Source organism: Elaeis guineensis, chromosome 7 (assembly GCF_000442705.2).
Source record: "Elaeis guineensis isolate ETL-2024a chromosome 7, EG11, whole genome shotgun sequence".
In the NCBI taxonomy this organism is placed as follows: Eukaryota; Viridiplantae; Streptophyta; class Magnoliopsida; order Arecales; family Arecaceae; genus Elaeis; species Elaeis guineensis.
Window position 1 is genome coordinate 76336802 of NC_025999.2, and position 24221 is coordinate 76361022.

The following is a 24221-nucleotide window of genomic DNA, read 5'->3' on the forward strand; positions in this document are numbered from 1 at the left end:
TATTAATTAACCCTACACTAAGATCTAAATATGATACAATAGCATGCATTTAAATTTAAAATTCAAATTTGAATCAGTAAACATTTTACAGTACTGTGTTCAGAACACATCACCTTTTGCGGGTAGTCGATCACCACAATCTGATCACCGTCGGGGGCTCTGATCATCACATCGTAGTCACACAAATATCTGACCTCTGCGGATCGTCCACACGAAGCTCCCGTCTGATCAGCTCCTCACGAATGCTAGTTCGTGATTTCACCCTTTTGATGGCAGATGTTGATCGAACTCCTTCGATCGATGTGTGCTGACTTCTCAGATACTCCAGATCATCTGCACAGTTGCTTGAGAGGCTGATGGATCTCTCTCTGAAATTTGGTGGACTCACGACACTCGTGGCACACCAATCTCACTTCCCGAACCCTAGGTAGAAACCCTAGGGTACACACCAAAAACCCTGCACTCAATTTTCTCTCTTTTCTTTCTTTTTCTCTCGGAAGGTTTTGGACCTTCACCTTGCGCAGAAGCCTTCCTCACACCCCAAAGTTTCTCTCCTAAAATTTCTACGCACGTCCCACCTTTCTCCTCTTTTTAAAACAACGTCGAACGTGTCTTATCCGCGTGAGAGGATAAAGACAAGAGGTTACACATTTGAATTCAAATCAAATTTGAATTCAAACGAAAACCAACTTATCCCTATCCTTTTGGGCGTGAGAAGAGAAGGGGCGTGGCTCTTTGTGCGTGGAAAATATTTCATGAGAAACCTTTTCTCGTGTAAGTAATGTGGCGCACAAAATGGATAAGGATGAAAGGGCAAGTGATAAGTTATCCATTCAAATTCAAACATGCTTTGAATTTGAATGGCTAACTAATTATTTTATCCATCCATATGGCACACAAATGAGGGCGTGGGGAAGGGTTTTGTATGAGAAAAATTTCACGAGAAGTTTCTTCTCGTGAATTCAAATGGGTGCAAGGAAGTTGGGTGTCGCAGGAAATTTAAAACATGGTGGTTTGATTCAAATTGAGCCAACCTAGTTTAAAATAGGTTAAGCATAATTAGACCAGATTAAACCCAACATAATTAGGCTTAATTAGGCTCAATAAAATCTTAATCAAATCAGAAATTAACTAAACCTAACCCCTGATCAAATCAGGGACTAAACCACCTTAGCGATTAGGTCAACATTTAACCTAATTGGGTCAATCCAAACTGAATCCAATTCAATTGGACTTGATCCAAAAATAATTACTCAATCAAATTGAGTTAATTAGTGATTAAATCACTAATTAAACCTCTCATAAATATTGAGTCCAAATCCGATGGGCAATCAGGCATCAGAGACCATCGATATGAAATCCTGATCAAAGAGTTCAAATTTCAAATTCAAAATTTGAAATTCAAAATTTTGCCCCGGTACCCAAAATGTGTGGAACTCATGATTAGAGAATCCTAATTCTCAATCATAGTGTCCCAGATAGATAAGACTCATAATCAGCCATCAGATCAGAAAGGAACCTCTAATGTGTGTGACCCCGCAGGTTCGAACCTAAGCCGGTAGCACAGGAACCAATTTCTGTACTAATCGAAGTGACCATCTAGCAATAGTACCCGACGACCGGATAGGTCGAATAATCTCAATCGCAACATTCAGAACCTACGTGAATATGGTTACCGTATAATTCATCCATTTTGACCCCTGTGTTTAGGACGACTCAGGATTAAACTGTCAACCCTGATGATATCATCCGAATCGTGCTCAACTCAATTAGTCCTGTGACTCCTCACTAGGACTACCCTGGCCAAGGTTTTGCTAAATTGAAACATGACTGTACACAGCTCCTAAACTGGAGTGGTCAATCCCATCTTGACACACGCACCGACAAGTCAAGTACTTGACTACACCCAGCAACCTTCCGTCACTGAATTAGAAATTCAGGTAGTCCAGTGCCTAAATGCAGTGAGTTGCTTGCAAGTCACCGTGACGGTCTCAGGTCGGAGGGACATTTATACCCATATCCCATCGGAGCAAATCTTGACAGTAGAAATAGCTCCGGAGTTGGTCACGTTCAGTGCAGATGTACCATTACATCTCACCTGTATGCCATACCAGTGTCTCCACACTCTTTGGTTATGAGGACAACCAACCCATATGGCACACAACGACCTATGCTCGATAAACGTTGTCATCCTTGGTAACAACGTATCATTTGATCGCGAACATGTTTAAGGACTAAGCGACAAATCCTCCTTTGTCGAGTCTAAATAGTCCGAAGGACTTCACCACAACACAGGAGTTCATTAGAAGATGAAACATTTATGATGAAAAAAATACCAAAATAACTTTTATTTATTTATAATTCATGTACTAATACAAAAAGGAGCACAACCGTCAACAGACTGACGATTGGCTTTGGGACACTATTCCCAACATCATTGAGGTTCGAAAATAGAATTTGCATACCCAATGATTCAGTACTCAAGTATGAAATACTTCAGAAAGCATATCAGACCGGTTATACGTTCATCCGGGAGGTACTAAGATGTATAGAGACTTAAAAGAAATGTACTGGTGGAATAATATGAAGAGAGAGATCGCTCAATTTGTGGCTCAATGTTTGGTGTGTCAACAAGTTAAAGCTGAATATCAGAGACCTACGGGACTACTTCAACGTCTTGATATTCCAGTATAGAAGTGGGAACATATCACTATGAATTTTGTAACTGGACTACCTAAGACTCCAAGTAAAAATAATGCAGCCTGAGTGATTGTGGACCGATTGACAAAGTCTGCATATTTTCTACCAATAAGAGTTGGATTCACTTTGGAAAGACTAGCAAAAATTATATATGAAAGAAATTGTAAGGCTACATGGAATTTCAGTGACCATCGTATCGAATCGAGACACCAGATTTGTATCACAATTTTAGAAGAGCTTACACAAGATATTAGGAACAAAATTGAACTTCAGTACAGCTTTTCATCCACAGACTGATGGTCAGTCAGAGAGAACTATTCAGATCTTAGAAGATATATTGAGAACTTGTATTTTGGATATGAAAAGTTTATGGGATGAGCATCTACCTTTGATTGAGTTCGCTTACAATAACAGTTATCAGGCTAGCATTGGTATGGCACCTTATGAAGCATTATATGGTAGAAGATGTCGATCATCGATTCACTGGGATGATGTTGGTGAGCGGAGAATATTGGATCCCGAACTTATTCAACAAGCCATCGAGAAGATCCAATTAATTAAAGAACGACTTCGGGCAGCACAAAGCAGACAGAAAAGTTATGCAGATAATAGGAGACGAAAATTAGAATTTCAAATTGGTGACCATGTATTTCTCAAAGTATCTCCTTCAAAAGAAATTTCAAGATTTAGCATTCGTGGCAAATTGAATCCTAGATATGTGGGTCCGTTTGAGATTTTGGAAAGAATTGGTGAGGTGGCATATAGACTTGCCTTACTACCTTCACTTGCAGGAGTACATAATATTTTTCATGTTTCTATGTTAAAAAAATATTTACCAGACCCAAGTCACATCGTGGAACTTGAACCATTGCAAGCTAGAAAGGAGTTATCATATGAAGAATATCCTGTACGGATCATGGACTGTAAAAAATAAGTGCTGAGACGTCGCAACATTCCTCATGTCAAGGTACAGTGGAGTCGGCATTCAGAAAGAGAAGCTACTTGGGAACTAGAGGAAGAAATGATGCAAAAATATCTCCAGCTCTTCGAGACCACAGGTATGAAAAATTTTGAGGACGAAATTTTTTTTAGGGGTAAAGAATGTTATAGCCCAAGCCCAATTGAGAAGACCCAAGCCCATTTAAAAAAAAAAAAAAAACAAGAACAAGGGAACCGGGAAGAAGACTCCCGATAGGAGTCTTCTTCTCCGATTAAACCACCGTGATCGGGAGTCCTAAGATGATCAGGAGTCCTAGGGCTCTCTATAAAAATGCTCTCCCCTTCCTTAGAAGCCCTCCATCGGTCTTTTTTCCCGCTCTTCCTTCCTAATTTCTCCGATTGGAGCCACGGATACTTGTTTCATGCTCGTCGCGATTGCTTGCCGACGGGGTCATCGAAGGCCGAAGTAAGCTTTCCTCCTCTTCCTCTCTTCTTTCTCCTTCTTTTCGTGCCTCTGCACGACTGCCGACGATGGGTGTCGCCGATTTTTATCGGAGAAGGGACCCCTGTTTGGTCTCTTCTTCCCTTTAATTTTCCGGCATCGGCGATCACTACCAACCGCCGGCCTTGCCTCTCCGAACTCGAGAGAGTTGCCCCCCTCTGCCGCTGGCCTTCGCCGTGTCGGCCATGGCCTGAACGGCCAGTCAAGGGAGGGGACCTGCCGGTCCCCTGTTTCGGCCAGGAAGGAGCCTGAGAGAAAAGAAAAGAAAAGAAAAGAAAAAGAAGAAAAAGAGAAAAGAAAAGAAAAGAAAAAAAAAGAGAGAGAAAAAGAAAGGGAGAGAGAAACTTTCTCTCTCTGCTCTCTCTCTTAGATTTTTAGGATTTATGAAATTAAAAAAATATATAATAATAATAATTAAAAGAAATATAAGAAGAGTTTTCATGGATCAATCCAAAAATCCTGAACGCTATCGTCTAGTTAATCCATGTGAGGACATTGGATTTTAACAAATTTTAATTTTTTAATTTAATAAAATTTTGATCAAAAATATGATATTTGACGTACCAAGTCCGAAGAAAGATTTTTAAGATTTCTAGAATTCCTAGTTTGGATTTTCTTTTGAGGTAAGTGGTATTTACTTTTATTGAATTTATCTGATAAATTATAAATTCTGAATTAAGTAAATTCATGGCATGCTTGTGATTGAAAATATTTATTAAAAATAATTGTTGAAATTATTTATGATTGAAATTATTTGTTGAAAAATTATTATGATGATGTATGATCATAAAGAATGATATGATTGATTTGACTCGAATATCATTTATTTATATTATTTTTGAAAATAATATATGAATTGGAAGATGATATGAATTTGACAACCTGACTATGTAAAGGATCCCGCCAATGAGGGCATATATGTTGGCAATTGATTGTCCTGAGAATTTATGTTGCCAGCGAGACAGCGACATGTCGCCAGAGAGACCAGCGACAAACCGCTAGCGAGACCAGCGATTCCAAAAGACTTGGCTGCCAGATGATTCGCAGCCTATCGCAAGTAGATACGCGGTATTATGACCCTGCCACAGAAAAAATATGGTCATAGTCATGGTTGGTAAGAAGAACTTAAAAAATTGATGAATTTAAGATGATAAGCTTAATTTGAAATTATGATGAATTAAAATTTTATATATGATTGATAGTATGATTATGATTGATAGTATGATTATGATTTTATGAATTTACATATTGATTTTGTTATTATCAATAAACCGACATGTACAGTATTATTGTCTGATTTATTCAGTTAAAGGTATACACTGCTTACTGGACTATTTAGCTCATGATGAGTTATATATTTTTCTTTACAGATCCAGAAAATTAGCATGATGCGGGATTTCGGTTGGGAGAGCGATTAGAGATGGAGTTAGCCCATTTGATTTAGAATTTTCTCAGAATTGATTCAAGACTTTTATTTTAAGTGTTGACTTTGTCAGACAATTATTTTTCTTTTGGACACTGAGTTTTGATTTGTTATTTGAACTAAAGTTTGATTGTTAAAAATTGAAAAATTATTTAACTTTATGTGTAAGATATCATAATGAGATGCCTTGCATGCTTATGAGAAAAATTTTCTATGAGTATGCGGCGGTTGCCATGACCCTCGATTCACAATCTCGAGTTGGGGGTGTGATACTATTGAAGTAATGCATTGCTCTACTAGAACCATTTGGCACCTCCAATTTTATTGCTAATTTGCTCCCAATTATTCAGATGCTTTCATCTATCTTACCACACCAAGCTCACAATAGGTACAAAGATCTGCAAGTCTAAACATATGTTTACAAGCTTTGCCATATATTTCTAACTTGTACTATAATATTTTATGGCTATACTATGAATTTTGTATTACCTGGCCAACAGTACATATATAGATATTTTTATATGCATAAAATTATACTTTCTAGTACGATAATATTATATTCTAATATAATATATTTAGCTAATGAATGAGCATTTTTTAGTTTATCCTAGACAATAATTTTAAGTACCATATATTTTAAGTATCATACATGATTGCTGTAAAAGTAACATAACATGATAATTAATAAGTCTGTTATATGTTTGCATAAATTTTTTAAATACTTATATAGTAACTCAAATTATACTTATACACAATGTTTTCAAGGCAGTAAACTATTTTCTAATGCGGAAAATTTGTTCTTGCAAGTTAATAATTTTTCATAAATTGTATGATGATATTTTTTGCTTGTACTTGAATTTTTATACATGATTAATATAAAAAAAAAATTTCGTTCTAAGACCATATAACTCAAATGATGTACAATATATATTTTTCATGACTTACAAATTTTGGTAATAACACAAACTTTTCGCTGCTCATATCAAATTAAATGATAATTTAAAATTTTAATACCTACTCAAGTTAAAAAATATTTTATTGGTAATCAATAATAGCAATTCATACATACGAAATTTAATCCCTTGCCAACTTTGCTGGTAACAAACTAATAATGCTTATTACTATATTAAATTATCAAACCATAGTTATAGGTGGGGGTGTGCAAGCAAACCGATCAAACCACAAAATCAATTCAAACTGCTAATTTTGGTTTACTTTGGACCAATTTTTTCAAATTTGATTTAATTATGATTTAAAAATTTTAGAAATTATATATGAACCGTCATCAGTTTACTTATATTTTATCTTAGGCTCACTTATACTTTGTCTTAGGCTCAATAGTTTATTACTTTTATATTTAACCCATTTAGACCATTTCATAAACTATCTATTTAGCCCATCTTATAAACTATTAATTTAATATGATTAGAAAAAAATAAAATAGATAGCAATCCATTTAATGCATCCAATAAGTTGCCTATTTGACGTAAGCCAAATAGTCCACAACTTAATAAATTAAATCAAAATAAATCAATTTTTTTATTTAGTTTGAATCAAATTTTTTATGTGGTTCATTCTTTTCCGATTTTAGAAAACCAATTTAAATTGATTTGGTTTAAAAAATTGACCTTTAACTGATCCAAATCGCATATCCCTAATTATAGAGGTACATCTACTTGCGACAGGCAGAGGTTGTGTACTTACAAGGGAGGGAGGTTTCTACAGTTTTTACTAAGGAGAGGTAAAATATTTTTTATTTAATGGTATAGACAAGCTTAGTTCATCTACCGATTTGATTATAGTTTGATTTCTCCTTCCTTATACACTAATAATTTTTTTCACAAGATTCTTGAACTTATGTTATATCAATGCAGAATAATAACTTCACTTCCAATATTATCCAAAAATAATAATAATAATAATAATAATAACTTCACTTCCAAAATTTGTTGTGAGAATGGATAAGAAGGAATTACTTCAAGAGGTCGTGGAGTTAAGTGAGATAGGTCATCATAAAGGTTCTCTGCCAGAAAGATTCCAGGTTCTAAAGTGGCCAGCACTATTCGTTCTATATTCCCAGTTTCTTGATCATCTCAAAGTGCTTCCCTTCACCTTCTCAGATTAAATTCCTTGGTGATGATAATATCATGCTGAATTTATTCAATGCGCGCAGGAGGTCGATCAGCAAAGATCTGAATCTCAGATATTGCAGCTATGAAATTAACCAATAATGTTTAGATCAGTATCTTCTGATCTAAATGTACCTAGGGCTCGAAATGGGCCCACATTCTGCTTAGGTCATGGGTTTGGTCTGAGACAATTTGGGCCACGCTTAGATTAATATTGGGCCTAGTCCAAAAACTGAGCCCAAAATCAGGCTTAAAACTAGCCTAGAATAAGGGTCTGTTCGTTGGAGGATAAAAAATTTACTCAGAAATCTATATTTTTCTGGATAAATATTTTCTATACCATATTTAGATAAAAAAATAATTTATTCATATTTTTTTATGTATTAAAAAATAGCTCGAGAATCTACCACCTATGTTCTTTTGCATTACTAATTTTTTTGGATAAGTTGCTACGATCTATCTATATTTTCTATAATATCTTTTATTATATAAATATTATTATACAATAATATAATATAATATATAATATTATTATATTATTTATTATTATTATATATTATATTATTATAATATTATAATAATATATATTATATTATACTATACTATATTAAAATATAAATAATATAGTATATTATATTATAATAATATATTATATAAATATTATTATATATAATAATATATTATATTATTATTATGATATACTATATTATAATATATCATATTATTATAAGGTTAAGGTTATATTAGGAATGAATTAAAAAGGATATTTTTTTGATTGATGAAAATTGATTTAACCATCCCCTAAGTAGATAAATTTTTTTTTTCATTTGATGAATAACTACTGTCTATGGGAAAATAATTTATTTATTTTGAAAAATATGAGTATATGAATAAGTTGGTTAATGAAAAAAATAATTAATTTTTTAATAATATTTATTTATAATATTTATCCATAAAAAAATAATTCCGTCGGAGCGAAAATAAGTCTGAGGCTTAATCCAACCCTATATTTAACCATGCTAACTTAAACTCTGCCTGCTCGGAGTGCTAGATGATCTACTCCGCTGCTTTTGGCTCGCTTAGCTGATCCGCTACCAGTCTTGTCCTTGCCTCCTGAGACCAAATGGCCGATTCCATCACCAACGACATTAGATTTACTAGCCCCTTTAGAGAAGAGGAGTCTGGATTAAGTCCTCAAACTGGCTCTCATCGTTAAATCAGTGCTCATAGGACCTAAGGTTAAGAGCAAGGCCAAGGGCTACATTGTTGTAGAGGGAACGGATTGGAGGAGAGCTAACTGAGGTGTGTAGGGTGGGCTCCTTGAGGTCGTGGGTATAGGGTTCCACCTTGGGGGCTTGATAGGAAGATCATGGAGATGGAGGGCAGGATGTGGCGGTGGTTGAAGTCTTCTAGAGTGTTATTTGGTATATCACCAGAGATGTGGTTATTGAGATAATGTGATTACCAGTGTGATGTGAGCATTGAGGTGATATGTAAATACTAAGGTGATGTGTGATCATTATATATGATATATCATCAGAATATCATCGGAAATAAAACTTCACTGTGTTTGATATATTATCAAATATTGATAGTAATAATGTATAAAATACTATAAATAGTCTTATACATTAGTATGTAATAATGATTTTACAATTTGATTAAACACTCTTCATTCACAACTTCTCTTAAAAAATATATAATAGTAGTAATAATATTATAATATGTATCTATTTTGATTAAACTATTAAAATGATATTATCATAATATTATATATAATCGGCTTGGTTAGGCTTAACCCATTTTAACCATCAACGTCAAGGCCACCCATTAGAAATAATTTAACCCATCAAAACAAAATGAGGAAAAGAAAAATATAAAGGATTTAGTATACTCCATCCATGCCAATTAACTATATTTACCTATAGAAATAAAATAAACATTCAATAAATAAATAAAAGACGTTCATGTCATTTTACTAAATATGTTAATAAAAATAAAATAAGCATCTAGTAGATAAATAAAAGACATCTATGTCAATTTATCGTACTTATCAATCAAGATAAAATAGACATATATATCAATGAAAATAAATAAAAGACATCCAGTTAGACATTACATGATAAATTAAGAATGGATATTTATTGATTAAAGATATTTTTGTCCCAAAATAACTTGAGCATATCATCAATATCCGGTGATATGCTATCACTTGGGGTATGTATGGTGATAGCATTATTGTACAATGCAATGATGCTATCACCGAATTTATCACTAGATCCTTCGTCAGTGGATGAAATTTTGTAATGCCAAACAAGATAATCATATCACCTAACTCACATCACTAAAATGATGTGAAATATCATTTCGTATCAAATAGCACTTAGATGGATTGAAGGATGAGGATGTGCTTGACACATGGTCTATGGGGCAGTTAAGCTCAGGCAATTTTTTGAAAAGAAATTTTTGGGCCTAAGCCCAGCTTGAAGCTTCAAAAATTTCAGACGAGCGTGGTCAGGGATGGCCATTCTTAATTCTAGCCCCCAATGTACCATACTGACATTAGGGATAATCAAATACTGGAAAGAAAGAAGCAATTCCTCTACCTCATTCGGCTCAAATAGTTTTTAAAAAATTTAAAAATAAAAAAATGCTGAAAATAGATAATTCACAAATTGAGCTACAAATCTTCTTTTTATACTAGTGAGGTCAGGATCAAATTTTCTAGTTAAAAAAAGATACTGCTTTTATTAAATTAGTGGAGACAATTATGAAAATGTTAAAATCTCATAAGACGTGGATCGAATTTATCTTTAACTACTTCATCCAAATCTTTTCAGATTGAAAGATACAGCTGATCAAACTTTTTCCTAAAAATTTTTTTTTGTTTTGGTTAGTTTGATTTAGGACCTAAATAATGGAATTTTACTCTGATTGCTCGATCCTCACCTAAAGGAGATCGTGCTATATTATAGAGTGTAGAGTGAAAAAGTTTTTTTTTTTTAAAGAAAACATCTTAATGGGATCTTGTACGGATAAATTTTGGACCTTTAGAAATTTAACTCACGGTTTAGCTTTCCAATATAGTAAATATTGCTCCATGACCTTGTTTGGTCTTCTCTATAACAGTTAAAATTGTCCGTATCAAATTTTTTTTCTACCCCCCCCCCCACCCCAAAAAAAAAAAAAAAAAATTAGTGACCCTCTCGGTTCATAATTACTTGACAACCATCAGCTCTTTCATAGAAGACAATTCTACGATGGAATTCATTACTAACAATTACATGTCACCTTTTAGGATCAGCAATTGAAGCCACGGGGCGTTGATGTTCCTCTGTTTTGCCCCAACTGCCACGCCACATTTATATTCCACAATGGACCAACCTTCCTACAATATATTTGTAAGATTTGCTTCCAAGTGTTACGTAAACCTTCCGAGAATGTCATCTCGAAACCTACCAGTGGCTTCTTGAGTATTAGCAGTGCACAGCGATCAATAATTGCATCCATTCAATTAAATGGCTTCCACGCCTACAAAACGACATCTCTATTCTTCTTGATTGGAAGACACGTAGCTTCGTTGTCTTTAAATCAGATCTATACAACTGGATGATAAGGGTCTAAGGTCACGGAAACAGACAACGATCAGGCAACGACGGCAACTTATGGTCCATTGGGTAGGCAACGATGGAGATATGACCATACTAGCCTTAGGATTACATAACATATTCTTATGCTAAATGGTGAGACTAAGCTCACGACTTATAAATGGTGAACAAGAATGGAGTTCTTGGGAGTATACTTGTAATGACCTGAAACCTCATCTAAAAAGACTCGTTGGTCCCAAAAGATATTATTTAGATTTCTTTGAACCGTATAAATATTCAAGATCTTTAAATGAATAACCGATGTAGAATATTTCAAGTATATGTCCACATGGGTTCTCACATACTTTCTTCATTTTAGTCCTCACATTTTTGTTAGACTGAATATCTAAATTCATGTATTTATTTATAAACATCACGATGAGTCTGTCAGTTCTAACGAACTAATGCTATAATATCCCCTAGGTTATATAGGCTATGAGATGAATCGACTCTAATATCATTTGTAACAATTTAGAATTTTATTCAAAAAGACTAGTCAAAATATATTATTTGAATTTTTTAATTTCATATAAGTATCCAAGATCTTTTCAATAAATAACTAATGTGGGACTAAGTATATGTCCACACGAATCCTCGCAATACTATTTTCATTGAGATGATTATTTTGAAAACATAAGAAAAAATAATTTTTCAAATGATCCAAAGTTCGTTATAACAGAAAACTCTCTACCGCTTCAAAAAAGTTCGACAGGTGCCAGGTAAGTAGTCAATTTACCTTTATACATAATATTTTAATTATATTAACTCTTGCAATATATAACCAAGATTTATATGTTGCAAGTCGAACGATTCCAGTGTATGTTCGATTGCCCCAAAAAAAAATTTTTTAAAAAAATGTAAAACTAATTTAATCGGTTTCCAAGCTGTTCCATTAAAGCTAATATAAAAAAAGAAAAGCTGTTCAATTAAAGCTAATATATAAAAAAAAAGAAAATTTCGGATTTCATTAATTTTTTCTTTTCATTCAAGAACTTCTGTTCCCTTCCCCATTCAATTTTTGGTCATCCCCTTGCCACACCGTAGTTGAGACCGTTGATGTCCAACTTTTTCTTTTGCTTTTCTGAAAAGGAAGCCTGAACCATCCCATGACTTAAATTTATCAGGTACTTGGACAGTCGGAGTGCAGTCCGAGCACTATGCTCTCACGAGACCGGGAGTTTTCACACCATGAAAATTCCTAAGAAGGATGAGGCCAAAATCTTGAAAGCAATGGGATGTAACCACGACATCAGCTCAGCCGACATATCAGTCTTATCCTTTATATATGTATTTTACCCTCTTTATCATGCTTGATTTTTATATTCTACATACCTTAAATTTAAAGATTTTTCTGTGTTTGACCTCACAACCAGAAAAAAAAAAAAAAAAATCTCAGGAGAAATGTGGAACCTAATTTGCTAATATGATTTTCTACGACCTGTAGTTTTCTTAGGTTGCTTTTATTCATCCGACTTTCTTAGTAGATTATTCATCTAACTTTAAATTAGCAAAAATAGTACTACACCACCATCCTCTAGACTTATCACTCATGCTTAGCATGCGACACGGCCGCATATTTCTTAGGATGTAACCCTAAAAGATATTGAAGCCTGATTATTTGAACCGAAATATATATAACAAAAGATAGAAAACTAAAAAAAACAAAATATTTTATAAATAAATAAGTGTCTATAAAAATGGGTTCGCATATCTCCCGTATTAAATATGAAGTCTATCTAACACTTTCCATAATTCCTATTCGATCTTGAAAACAAAAAAGAATGGAAATTTGAGCTATTCCATGCACATCTTAAGACCAGCACGAATCTTGTAGAAAGGTCAAAGTAGAAATTCACTTGAGCTATTCCGTTGGCCTAGACCATCTATATAGTTGTCTGTCTACTTAATCCGTGTACCTTCTAAATTGTGAATAATTGTGATATCATACTCCTTTTACCTCAGCGTATCCTCAAGAGTTCTATCAATGGCAGTCGAGAAAACAATTATAGAGATTAGGTTGCGGACAAAATACTTCTATTTTCTCATAACTTTCTTCACTGGAATATTTGGATTAAACTAGTTAGGCTCTTTGCACGTTTTTCTCTCTTCATTTTTTTTTCCTCTTTTTTTTCATAGAATTTCAATGACCTCGCTTTGAATCTATGCTCATGAGGAGCCATCACCTTTTTGTCCGCCATCAAACTCGCTCCACAGACACATGCTGTATTAGCTTTTCTTTTTTTTGGCACAAATATGCCATGTTAGTCCATAGGTTTTTTCAAAAGGAGAATCACATGGTCAAAGTTCATATGCCATTGTTTTTAGGACTACTTTCCTAAAGAGACTCAAAATTAGTACCGTAGACCAACTCCTAGGTCCTAGCCGCCTGGCCAAGCTTCCCACCAAATTGAGGGAGCAAAACATCAATATCTGTCTCTAGCTACCAAAGGAAAACTCAAATCAAGTTTCATTTCGTTGGGATACTAAAAGAAGAAAAAGAATGGAAATGGATCGTATAAAAAATCATTGCCAAGTTCTAATCTTCTCAAACATCCGATCTAGTTTAATGACATGTTTGGTTGAAGATATTTTGATTCTGAAATGAAAATGGGAATGAGTGGCTCCTATTTTAATCATTTGGTTGGAAGGGTCTCATTTTCATTCCGATTTCAGATAAAAATAGAAATATCATAATTTTCAAAAATCTAATCCTTATTCTCTTTTGGTATTCAAATCAAATTCGATTTCGATACTGATTCGGCCTATGGACCAAACACATCAAGAGATATTGCTATTTGAGTTCCTATTCTAATTCATTCATATTTTAATTTTGGTTGCGAACCAAGTGCCCTAATTGCAATAACTTTATAATTTAGGTAGATATGAAGTGAGGTTGAGTCTTCGATATGCAAAAGTTTTTTTTTTTTTTGGAAGATGGTGATGTTTTTATTTTATAGTGGGAGAGAGAGTATGTTTTTATGTTGGAAAAGAGATTGACTCGAAGAGCTGCAGAAAATTTTTTGTGTGAGGTGAGATGTCTTTGCATGAAAGGGGCTAAATTTATTGCATCGGTCTTTATTTTTTTGAATAAATTGATTAACTTTTTTCCACTACTGTTATTTGATGTAATTGGTATTTGTTCTAAATTTTAACCAGAGAATATACAACATTATGTTGCAAGTGTATTGCAGCAACGCCAAGGAACTAATTTTATGCAACAAACGTCACAAAACAACCATTCTAATTTTTTTGGTAATTAATAGACATTCTAATCAACACGCTGAGCGGCACTACAATTTTTGCACCCCATGAGACACCCACAGGCCATCGGCGTTATGGAAATTCCTATTTTCGTCCGCTCAAAATAATGGAGGTTGTCAATTCGGTGTTCAAAGATTGCAACCCTTCCGCCAAATAAAAAAATTGTAACTTAAATTGTCTGGTTAAATGAAGATTCTAACGCTATCTCCCACACGTTTGTTCTCGCAGCGGCCCCAACAAGAGATACAGACAAAAGCAAGGTCCAGAAATCAAAATAATCATCCTATCATATCATACCCCACCTTTCTAATCTTTATCCTATATCCCCTCCATTAGGGACAAAATAAAACTATGGTTTGTTCTCAAGAATGATAGTTACTAGTAATCTAATGCATCTTTTAAGTAAAATAGCAAATAAAGAAGTTGATAACTGCTCTCTATGGATATTGTTTGCTAAGAGTGTTGCCAGGGGTGCTTGTCTGATGGACATGAACTATTTTGCTTTGTGCTACAAGGTAAATATTATCATAATCATGGATAGAAGTTGTAGGATTCGTACGATAGAAAGATTCATCTTTCTTTGTACAAATACGTAGTTCAATCACTCACTCACTGCATATGGATGAAAGTATTCTAAACTTTAATATTCATCTATTTGCATGGATCTCAATACGGAGGCTGTCACATACCTTTGTGGGAAAGATATATACAACCCTATCCCCATAATCATAATTATTTAGTTTTTTTTTCTAATTACATAGAATCGGCTGCATAAGGTGAATAATATGAGTTGTAAAAATTGATATAATACATGGAAAGTTTGTGTTTCTTTTGGTATATAAAAGACTGTTGATCATCAGTTGGTCATCCAATCTTAAATAAGCTTGAGAAATTTATTATGCAGTTGGATGAACATTTCAAAAGGTGTCCCTTTCATGCATTGCGCAACCCATGGGAGGCAGTTGAGAGTGTGAGATGCCAAGCCTATCAGATAGGCTAGAGAATATTTGGCATGAACCAATTGGTGACTCAGGGCATTTCCCCAGCTGATGAGACAAAAGAGGTGTCATGCTTTCCTCCCCCACCCATCCGATCTCCATCCGATATTTCACACGAGACAAACATAAAACTATATCATACTCATAACAATGGCAGTTACAGTACTATGATGCATCCTTTCCTGATGCAAATCAATAAAATACTCCTCTTGCCAATCAATTACACACCACAAAGTCCACACCAGCGTAGAGGAACAGAGCCTTGCATGTATTGAAATAAAAAATGCCGGCATTGTATCTAGGAATCAATCTTTTAAGCTAGAAAGTTTGGAACCATTGGTACAAAAGAAATAAAAAAAATTCCAGCTTTCTAACTCGGTGCACATGGAAATGGCACCGGCCAATAAATAGTTAGGAGAAAGATAAAATGCCCACTGATTCATGGTGGTGGGCCCCACTTATGGCATTAAGTGCCCACTCCCCGGACGTCCCTTCCCTTTCAAGTCCCTCTCCCTCTCTCACACGCACACAAATTTTCCTTTGAAGTGACTTAAATTCTTGTTTTCTAACACCCTTCTTCATTAACTGAGGAAATAATCAAAGGGAACATCCCCTGCCCCCTCTTCTTTCTCTTCTCTCTCTTTGGAAGAGCAGGGGACTTCTTTGCGTCTCTCTATCTCAAAGCAAAATGGGATGTTTGGTTTTCCTTCGTTAGTACAAGTAGAATCTGCTACCTTTCTATTAAAACTCTCTTTTTATCTATTTTTGTGTACTTTTTCTAACTTTTTCTCTTTTTTTTTTTTCTTGTTGATGCAGGAAAGATTAGAGTTTTGAAGGTGCTGGGTGAGAAGAGTTCTTCTGTACGGATGGGTTCTTGCGCTTCGGTTCAGAAGAATCCGGATACCGCTATGGGATTTCGGCTGGGTTTAGGCGCTAAGGCCAAGAGGTTCTTCATTCCTTGCCCTGCCAAAGAGAAGCCTTTGAATAGGGAGGAGAACCCGGTTGGTGGGTTTGATTTCAAGGGCAAGGTTGTGGACTCTGGATTGGATCTTAGGAGCCCAGTATTTGGTATGATCTTTTGAAGCCATTTATTCCTCTATTTTTCCTTTTTTTTTTTGGGTGCAAACTTTCCTTTTCTTTTTAGAAAAAAGAAATTGTTGCTTTTTCTGCGTACAAGTAGGTCTCTTTTTTCTTTTTTGTTTCTTTGGGGGTTGGTGGATTTAAAAGTTAACTTTTTTATTCGGGTGATGCTAATTTCTTCTTATATTTGTCTATGTAAGTGCATGAGTATGTTCTTATTCGCTTGATATTGAGACTTATTTTGTGAATACTGAATAATATTGAGTTGTGGAAGGTAACCTGGAACTAGATAGGTAATAGTGCCTTCATATTTTCATTCATATTATAATTCATTATAAAAAGTATTGGGTTGTGGTCTTTGTTGTTGCACCTCTGGTTTTAATATACCGATTGATCTTTTAATTGAAATATCGAATCATCAAGTTGGGTTATCCGATCATGAAATTTGGATAGTCAAAAGCTGGCAGCATGGGAAGCTCAAATTGTTGAGTCCGGATATCTATTTTATTTGATGCATGATCATGGCTGATGTATGCCAAGGGTTATATAAGCATCCATTTGTCTATCAGTTTGAAAGCTTTAGTATGATAACTTTTTATATTCCTGACTTATTAAAGCCCTCTTTATTTCTAGTTTCTTTCTCTATTTTAGTCATCTGTAGTTTCTTTATCCTTGGTACTTTATATGTATGTATGTATGTATGTATCAATACTGAGGATTTGAACAGGGGACCTCCTCCAAGAGCCAGCCCTTGGAGAAATGCATTGTATTTACTGTTATACCTATGTTACTACATCTTGACTTTAATATGTAAAATCAAAAAGAGAAAATAAAGTTCCGCAGCTCTCCTTCTAGCCAAGTTGCATGGATGATTAATTTGAATTATTGATTTCTGCCCTTTTATCCTTTATCGCATAATTTCTAAATCCAGCCTATTATATCAATTTAACTCAAGCTTGGGAAGAGTATATGTTGTGATGGTAACATATTGATGCTGATGTTTGACTTATAAGTGCAAGCACCCAAGACTTGCTGTTGCTTTTTGACATTGGTCTTGTGATTCTCTCTTATCCATTTGTGCTTCATAGGTGCTACATCTTTTGTCTAACACCCTTTTTAAAAGGAAAATCCTTCTTGAGCACTTCTATCTGGGTTAATTTGGTCTTCACTGATCTTTTTTTTTTGGTTCAATATCCAAATTGTCTCGGTCAATTCTCTAAAACATTTTTTGTTATATTGCTCTTCCGGTGTATTCATTATTTGTTCTATTCTTTTTGATGCTACTATAATTCCACTTCTGTAATGCACATCTTATGCGTACTGGTAAACACACATCTTAAGTGCTTGAACTCCCTGAGATAATTTATTTTAATTTGTTATTGGTGTGTCAGTAATCTATATGTGCTACAGTTTCTCTATATAGTTTTTGGCAACTGTGAATTATAATTGGATATTTTAAAATTTTCAATTATTGTAAATCAATAAAATCTGGTCCTTAAAATTGACAGTGTCGAATCCAGAAATAATACACAAGACTGCCTTCTTTTTCGTTTGTTTCCCCACTTGTAGATAACTATACTTTTATACTCAGGATACTATGATGATATTCCTTTTCTTTTGATTACTTTTCCTGTTCCTCTCCCATCAACGGCATTAACGCCAAAATTTCCTTAGAAAATAAATTTTGAGAAATGTGACATCATTATATAACTTGTTGTAGAAATTTGGTATACTATTCTGATCAGATTTGAAACTCATTAACAGCATTTTTTTATTGTATCGATATAATACCATCTATGGAAGAAGAAAATAAGTGTCATCAGGACTTTGCCCTATCAACTTAAAACTTATCCTGTCCATTATTGGTGGGGAGTATATTAAGCATTGGTTAAAACAATAAATTAGGTAGCGTGTTTGATTCCATCATCAATTTGTCAGTACAAGCAATTTTATATTCTGTTTGAATCCTCTGCCCCAGGTAATAACCTAGCATGGTTTTTTCCATGCTTTACTACCACATTAGAAAAATAACCCTTTGTATCTAGATATGAAATACTAATGTGCTCTAGCCTTCTTAAGAATTAAAATAGAAATTACTTTAGACATATATAAATCAAATAGAAGCCAGGTAAAATCAACATACTTTCTTAGTGGTAAAATCAACATACTTTCTTTCTTAAATACATGGAGAAGATGGAGGTTTTACTTTGGGTAAGAAATTGCAATTGTTAAACTTATTTTCAGTCAAAGAATAAAACCTTACCTTAGGTGAAGTTTTTCACTCCTCAACTTGTTGGGAATTTCTTAAATAATTCTAGACATATTACAATTTGTAATGATGTTGAGATAGCACTTGTTGAATGTGGAGTATGGTGAAGTTGTATTTCCAAGCCCTATCTTGAATTAAAATTCTTAAAGGGACTCTGTCTTAGTCTGCCTTGTTTTGAAAAAAGGTTGCATATGATGTTTTTCTTCATATGCAGGTAACATAATGCATGTCATGTTTATGGAACCATTAGATTCACATTGACTAGTTATCAAATGAAAGTGCTGTCACAAAATCATTACATATTATTTTGCTTTATATATAATAAATTTTATATATAAATCATCAAGTTGATGCAAGTGTCATCAGCAAGCGTACAAGTTGGTGGTTGGCACCAAGCACTGAATTCAAACTATGGTAGCTTGCAACATTCAAAGTTTCCAACTCATATTTTCAGTATTTGTTAGGTTTAAAAAAATGCTAATGGAATTGGGTGGAGACTAGTCATTAGAAACCTCTGCCCATGACATCTATGACCAGCTCAGCAAGCCCTGTACTATTCGTGTCCTCGAAAGAAATGCTGACTTATTGCTCTATTCACTGAACAATGGGTACCATCATCTAAGAAGACAGACTGAATGACAATTCTCATCATTGAATTCAACAAGAAATTCGAATTTGCATTCAGACATATGTGAAGTTGAAAGAAATTCTTTAGCCCTAGGCCGGTTTTGGCAGAAAAGTTTGGAATCTGTTTTAGAGGGCTCTACTAGAATTTGGTTTCCTATATGCTAACATTTTCTTTTCTTCAAGGATACGATTCTTAAAACATATTGTTGCATATATTGATGAGCAGCTTTCCCAACATGTAATATTTAACTTGGATATATTTTGCACAAACTTAGGGTTTCAAAGAAGTATTTATCATGTAAATTGGGAAAGGGTCTGCATGCCTGTCCAAGGTGGCTTAGGATATAGAAAGACACATGTGACAAGGAATTGTTGGGTTAAAGGATTTGAATAGTGGATTGTGAAGAAGAAAGTCTTGAAGCAAGGTCCCTATGTTGATTTCAGGATGGATTATGCTTGTGATTGGGAAGGGATATAGAGTAAGCATATGGAAACATATTTGAATGGACAATGTAGTGCTGGTTGTTTACCCATTGAATTTGTTTGCTGTTACTTCCGTGGGTACTGTTTGGTTGGTCAAGAGGATGAGAGATCTGCATTTATCTTTCGTATTAACGATTAATGATAAAGATTTATGTGGTTAATGGTCTTATCAAAGGAGGGCTGGGCTTCAGTTAAAAGAGGATAATAGAAGTTTTTGGAAGTTAAAAGTGGGAGTATTCTATCTTGTATCTTCCTTTAAAGGCCTGTTGGTGGATGGTCATCCAAATGCATTTTGAAGGGTAGTATGTGGAGGCTCTAAGTTCTCAACATTACTCAAGCTTTTATTTTTGACCACCACTTTTAAGTGCAAAGTCAATGCATGACAATATCACAGAAAGGAAATGAGGTGATGGAGAATTGCTTTTTTTTTTTTTTGATCTCCGGGTACCAGTGTCAATGGTAGTTTGCATCGTGGTAGTTCACCAAGGATAAGGCTCCACTAGGGGTAAAGCTTGTCTGCAGCACCAGATATTCTTTTCCTTGTTTGCTGCAATTAATGGCAAGGAGTGGCTTACTTTATGGTTCTTTTCGAGCATGAGCATGGGCAGGGATTATATGCTTGCAGGGTATAGCACGTTGTCTGGTTAATGATTTGCAAAAAAGGGAATCAGTGTGCTACTAAAAATTGTTGCCTTAAAAGGACTACCTTTAAACTTAATTGGCCAGGGTATCTGTGTTCTATCCAGTTGAACTGGAAATTAGCTTCCCTCATGGAAGAATTGGTATTGTATTTTTGCTCCTTGATGACTCCTCATGGTTGATTTCTTTCTTCTCTGCATTAGATGCAATTACCCTTTTATCATTCGGCTATTGAGGAAGATTTGCTCAAGTTCTCCACTCATTTCTAGTTTCAAGAATAATGTAGCTTTCTCAAATAAACAATGTAAATCAAAACAAGTGTTGATATGAGGGATTTGATCAGTATCAATTTAATAAAGTTTTAGGGCTTCTGAAAATAAATACTTTCATCTATCGGCCCCTTCATTAAGATAGCTAAGACTTAATTTGTGGTAACTGTCTAGCATATTTTCCTTTATGTTAGATTCCCTGGTTCGTAATTTTGTGTTCCCATTAAGATTTAAGATACAATCTCTAATTAAATATCCACAAATGCACATCTTTTGTAGAATTTATTATAAACAGCCACTTTAATCTTATTAAAGAAGAGCTGCTTTAGCTCTTTGCAGGTTGCTTGATTGTCTTGCATTGACAAAAAGGTCCATCTGTTGCACTTTTAGCACCAAGTTTTAAATTAATGTAATCCTTTCTATGACTCGGCAGGTAGTAAGGAGGAGATCTTTTTTGACTCGCGGCCATGGTTAGACTCCGACTGTGAAGATGATTTCTACAGTGTCAATGGAGGTAAAACTACTGTAGCTTCAGGAAATTTGATTTTTAAAGAGTAATGTTATGGTTGCAAATACAATTTCCATTTTCAGGAATATAACATAGTCTATTTTCTTTTATGCAGAATTTACTCCGTCTCGTGGCAGTACTCCAAATTACCAGACAACCACAACTGCAACACCTCGGCTAAATGATGCTTTCTTTATCGACAAATTTCCTGACTCTAAATCAGAACCTTCTCCAACTGGTAGAAAAAAACTGGCTGAACTTCTTCGAGAATCATCGCAAGGTGAAAAGAATATCAAGGAACAAAATGCTTCTGATAACAAGAAATTTGAAATCAACGGGAAACCGGATGGTGGCAAAATCAGCTCTGACCAACCTCCGAAATCATTAGATGGAAGTCCCTACATCTCTGGAGCCAATTCTGTGTACAGCGGTGAAGTGTCTCCCACTAGAGACCCTAAGAACAGAAAAGAGAGGACATGGAAAAGTGTACATTGTTGCTTGCCTAGTTTGGTACAGAGTTTTAACTTTGATGAGAGGAGGCAGAAAATGAGCCCAGGACCCTGTGCTGCCTGACGTCACCATCGATCTAGGAGATGGCTTTGGCCTCAATGAGTCTACCTGTTGGTTGCTGCAACTTGGGCAACACTATTTAGATGTCCAATCTGTATTTTAGTGTTCATATAGAACTGGAATATTAGCCGTTACACTTGTTCCTTGGATACCTTTGAAAGTATTAGATGATCGAAATTGGTATGACGGAGAGAGAATGGTGGATGTGTCTATATGTTAATACCTAATGGTCATCAAAGTGCACTCTAAAACATTTTACAAACATGCATCTCTAGTGTAGTTTTGGTGATATCAGTGATCAGAAAATCCATGTAATGGGGAAGGATGAAGGAGAACCAAGGGACATGCGTGTTAGGTAAATTTGACTGTCCCTCGTGGTTGTACATTTCTTAAAGTTGATAATCCTAGAGGCAAAATGTTCGAAGAGTTTGGTAATATGTAAAGAATTTCTAATCTGAGCCTTATTTTTTACGCTACTGCTTCATGTTTTATACTGCACCAAACTATAGCTTTATTGTTGTGTATGCCTTATATTATCTGAAATATTTATCCAGTGTAGCTCTTAGATTTCAAGAATGTGGGTGTCGTTATATTACTTCTCAATACTATAAAGAAGCATGTAAGTTGTCTTTTCTTATATATTTTCTGCCTTCATGTTTATCTGTGTCCCTAATATCAGTCATCATGAGAGGGTAAAACCCTCATTTCCTCATCTTCTACTGCACTGTAAAATTTTCTTTTCTTTTTTTTTTTTTTTTTTAAATTCTTTAGCCCTCGGCTATTTCGCTTCATTACTTGCTTTACCTTCACAAACAACTTGAGCCCTTTCTTGGATGGTACAGTGAGTTAAGCAACTCTCCAGCGATATTAAGAAGAGGGAAAGGGTCTAAGTAGTGATGTCTATGCAGCGTCACAAGTTTGTCATGTCACTTTTTAGGATCTGTTTAGATGATTGAGCTCATAAAATGGTTCAACTATCAAAAATATAGAATTATGGGTTAGATTTGGCTTATTTACGGCTATCCAAGATCATTTTGTAAGTCAGGCTAATCCTTATCCCATAGATTTTCCCTGCAATGGCTTTTTATCTTTGTGAAATTAGAGGTGCTAAATCTGGCCCTCTGCGTTGGTATGTGTTAATTCTGCATTCTGGTTCCGTTATATTATGGATACATATGCAGGTGAAGACAGCATCAAGAATTTAACTGAGGAATTTTTTGCATGTAAGCCCTTTCCTTATAGATACACCGTAAATTGAGACTTCGTTCATAAGTTCAAATTCCTCATTCATATGCATGGAAACTAGCATCTCCATTATTGTATAAATTTGTCAATAGGATCCCTACTCAACTTTTCATCATCTATATTGAAATATTTATTGTATGTTTCCCATTTCTCCCTTCATCCGCTTTCTAGAGCTTTTAGTTAGTGAGCTACTGATGCTTTTCAAACCACCATCATTGAATTTATGTTCCTCTCTACCATCCTTCCAGGAATTTAAATCTTGATTCTATCTTGATTTAGGGGCAGTTAACATACTTCACTGGATCGAAGCTCTCAAATACCGAATGAGAGGAATGCAAAGAAACACGATAAATTGTTATTATGACCATGAAAGTTTTGTCGGCGATATTATAGGAGATTTCTGGAATAAAAGATATCTTGATATGTAAGTACATTTAAAATATTTTTTTTACAATTACTTTATATTAGTAGGGCTTATATGCAAAAAAAACTCCTTTAAATAATTATGACACTGGTGTTGATGTGAAGCATGCCGGTAAGATGCTGCTAATACCGAAGTGGTTAGTTTTTTCTGTCTATTCGATAGCTATAGATTCGTATTTTTTATTTAAAATAATATTAAATTTTTTTTATAAAATTAATATATTTTTTAATTTATTTATAAAAATAATATAAAATTATAAAATATCATTTCAAATGATATTTTTGATACAAAATGTCATTTGAAATGGCGTTTCTTCGCTTCATGTCATCTCCTCCCTCCATCTCTCGTGGAATCAAAGGATCAAAAAAAAAAAAGAAAATCACCATTTGTAATGACACTTTTGAAAATGCCATTTCAAATGGTGTTTTGAAAGCGCCATTTGAAATGGCATTTTCAAAGACCCAGGCAATTTAAGCCTCTTCTTCCCTTCTATTTTTCGTTCTCCGTC

At 34.5% G+C, this 24221-nt stretch overlaps 1 protein-coding gene across 1 annotated transcript; it reads left to right on the forward strand.

The window, feature by feature from the left end:
- The first annotated feature begins 16138 nt into the window (after nt 1–16138).
- Nucleotides 16139–22230, forward strand: LOC140859420 (uncharacterized protein At3g27210-like). Its single transcript, XM_073261127.1, has 4 exons — nt 16139–16319; nt 16416–16667; nt 21400–21480; nt 21590–22230. The coding sequence occupies exons 2-4, from the start codon at nt 16466–16468 to the stop codon at nt 22045–22047; spliced, it is 741 nt and encodes a 246-aa protein (XP_073117228.1). The 5' UTR covers nt 16139–16319; nt 16416–16465; the 3' UTR covers nt 22048–22230.
- The last annotated feature ends 1991 nt before the right edge of the window (nt 22231–24221 follow it).

Excerpts from the sequence above, each read along its gene's own strand:
- LOC140859420 (XM_073261127.1), top strand. The coding sequence starts at position 16,466 with ATGGGTTCTTGCGCTTCGGTTCAGAAGAATCCGGATACCGCTATGGGA. Across the intron at positions 16,668-21,399 it reads TCTTAGGAGCCCAGTATTTG|GTAGTAAGGAGGAGATCTTT; the intron begins GTATGATCTTTT and ends ATGACTCGGCAG. Across the intron at positions 21,481-21,589 it reads TTTCTACAGTGTCAATGGAG|AATTTACTCCGTCTCGTGGC; the intron begins GTAAAACTACTG and ends TCTTTTATGCAG.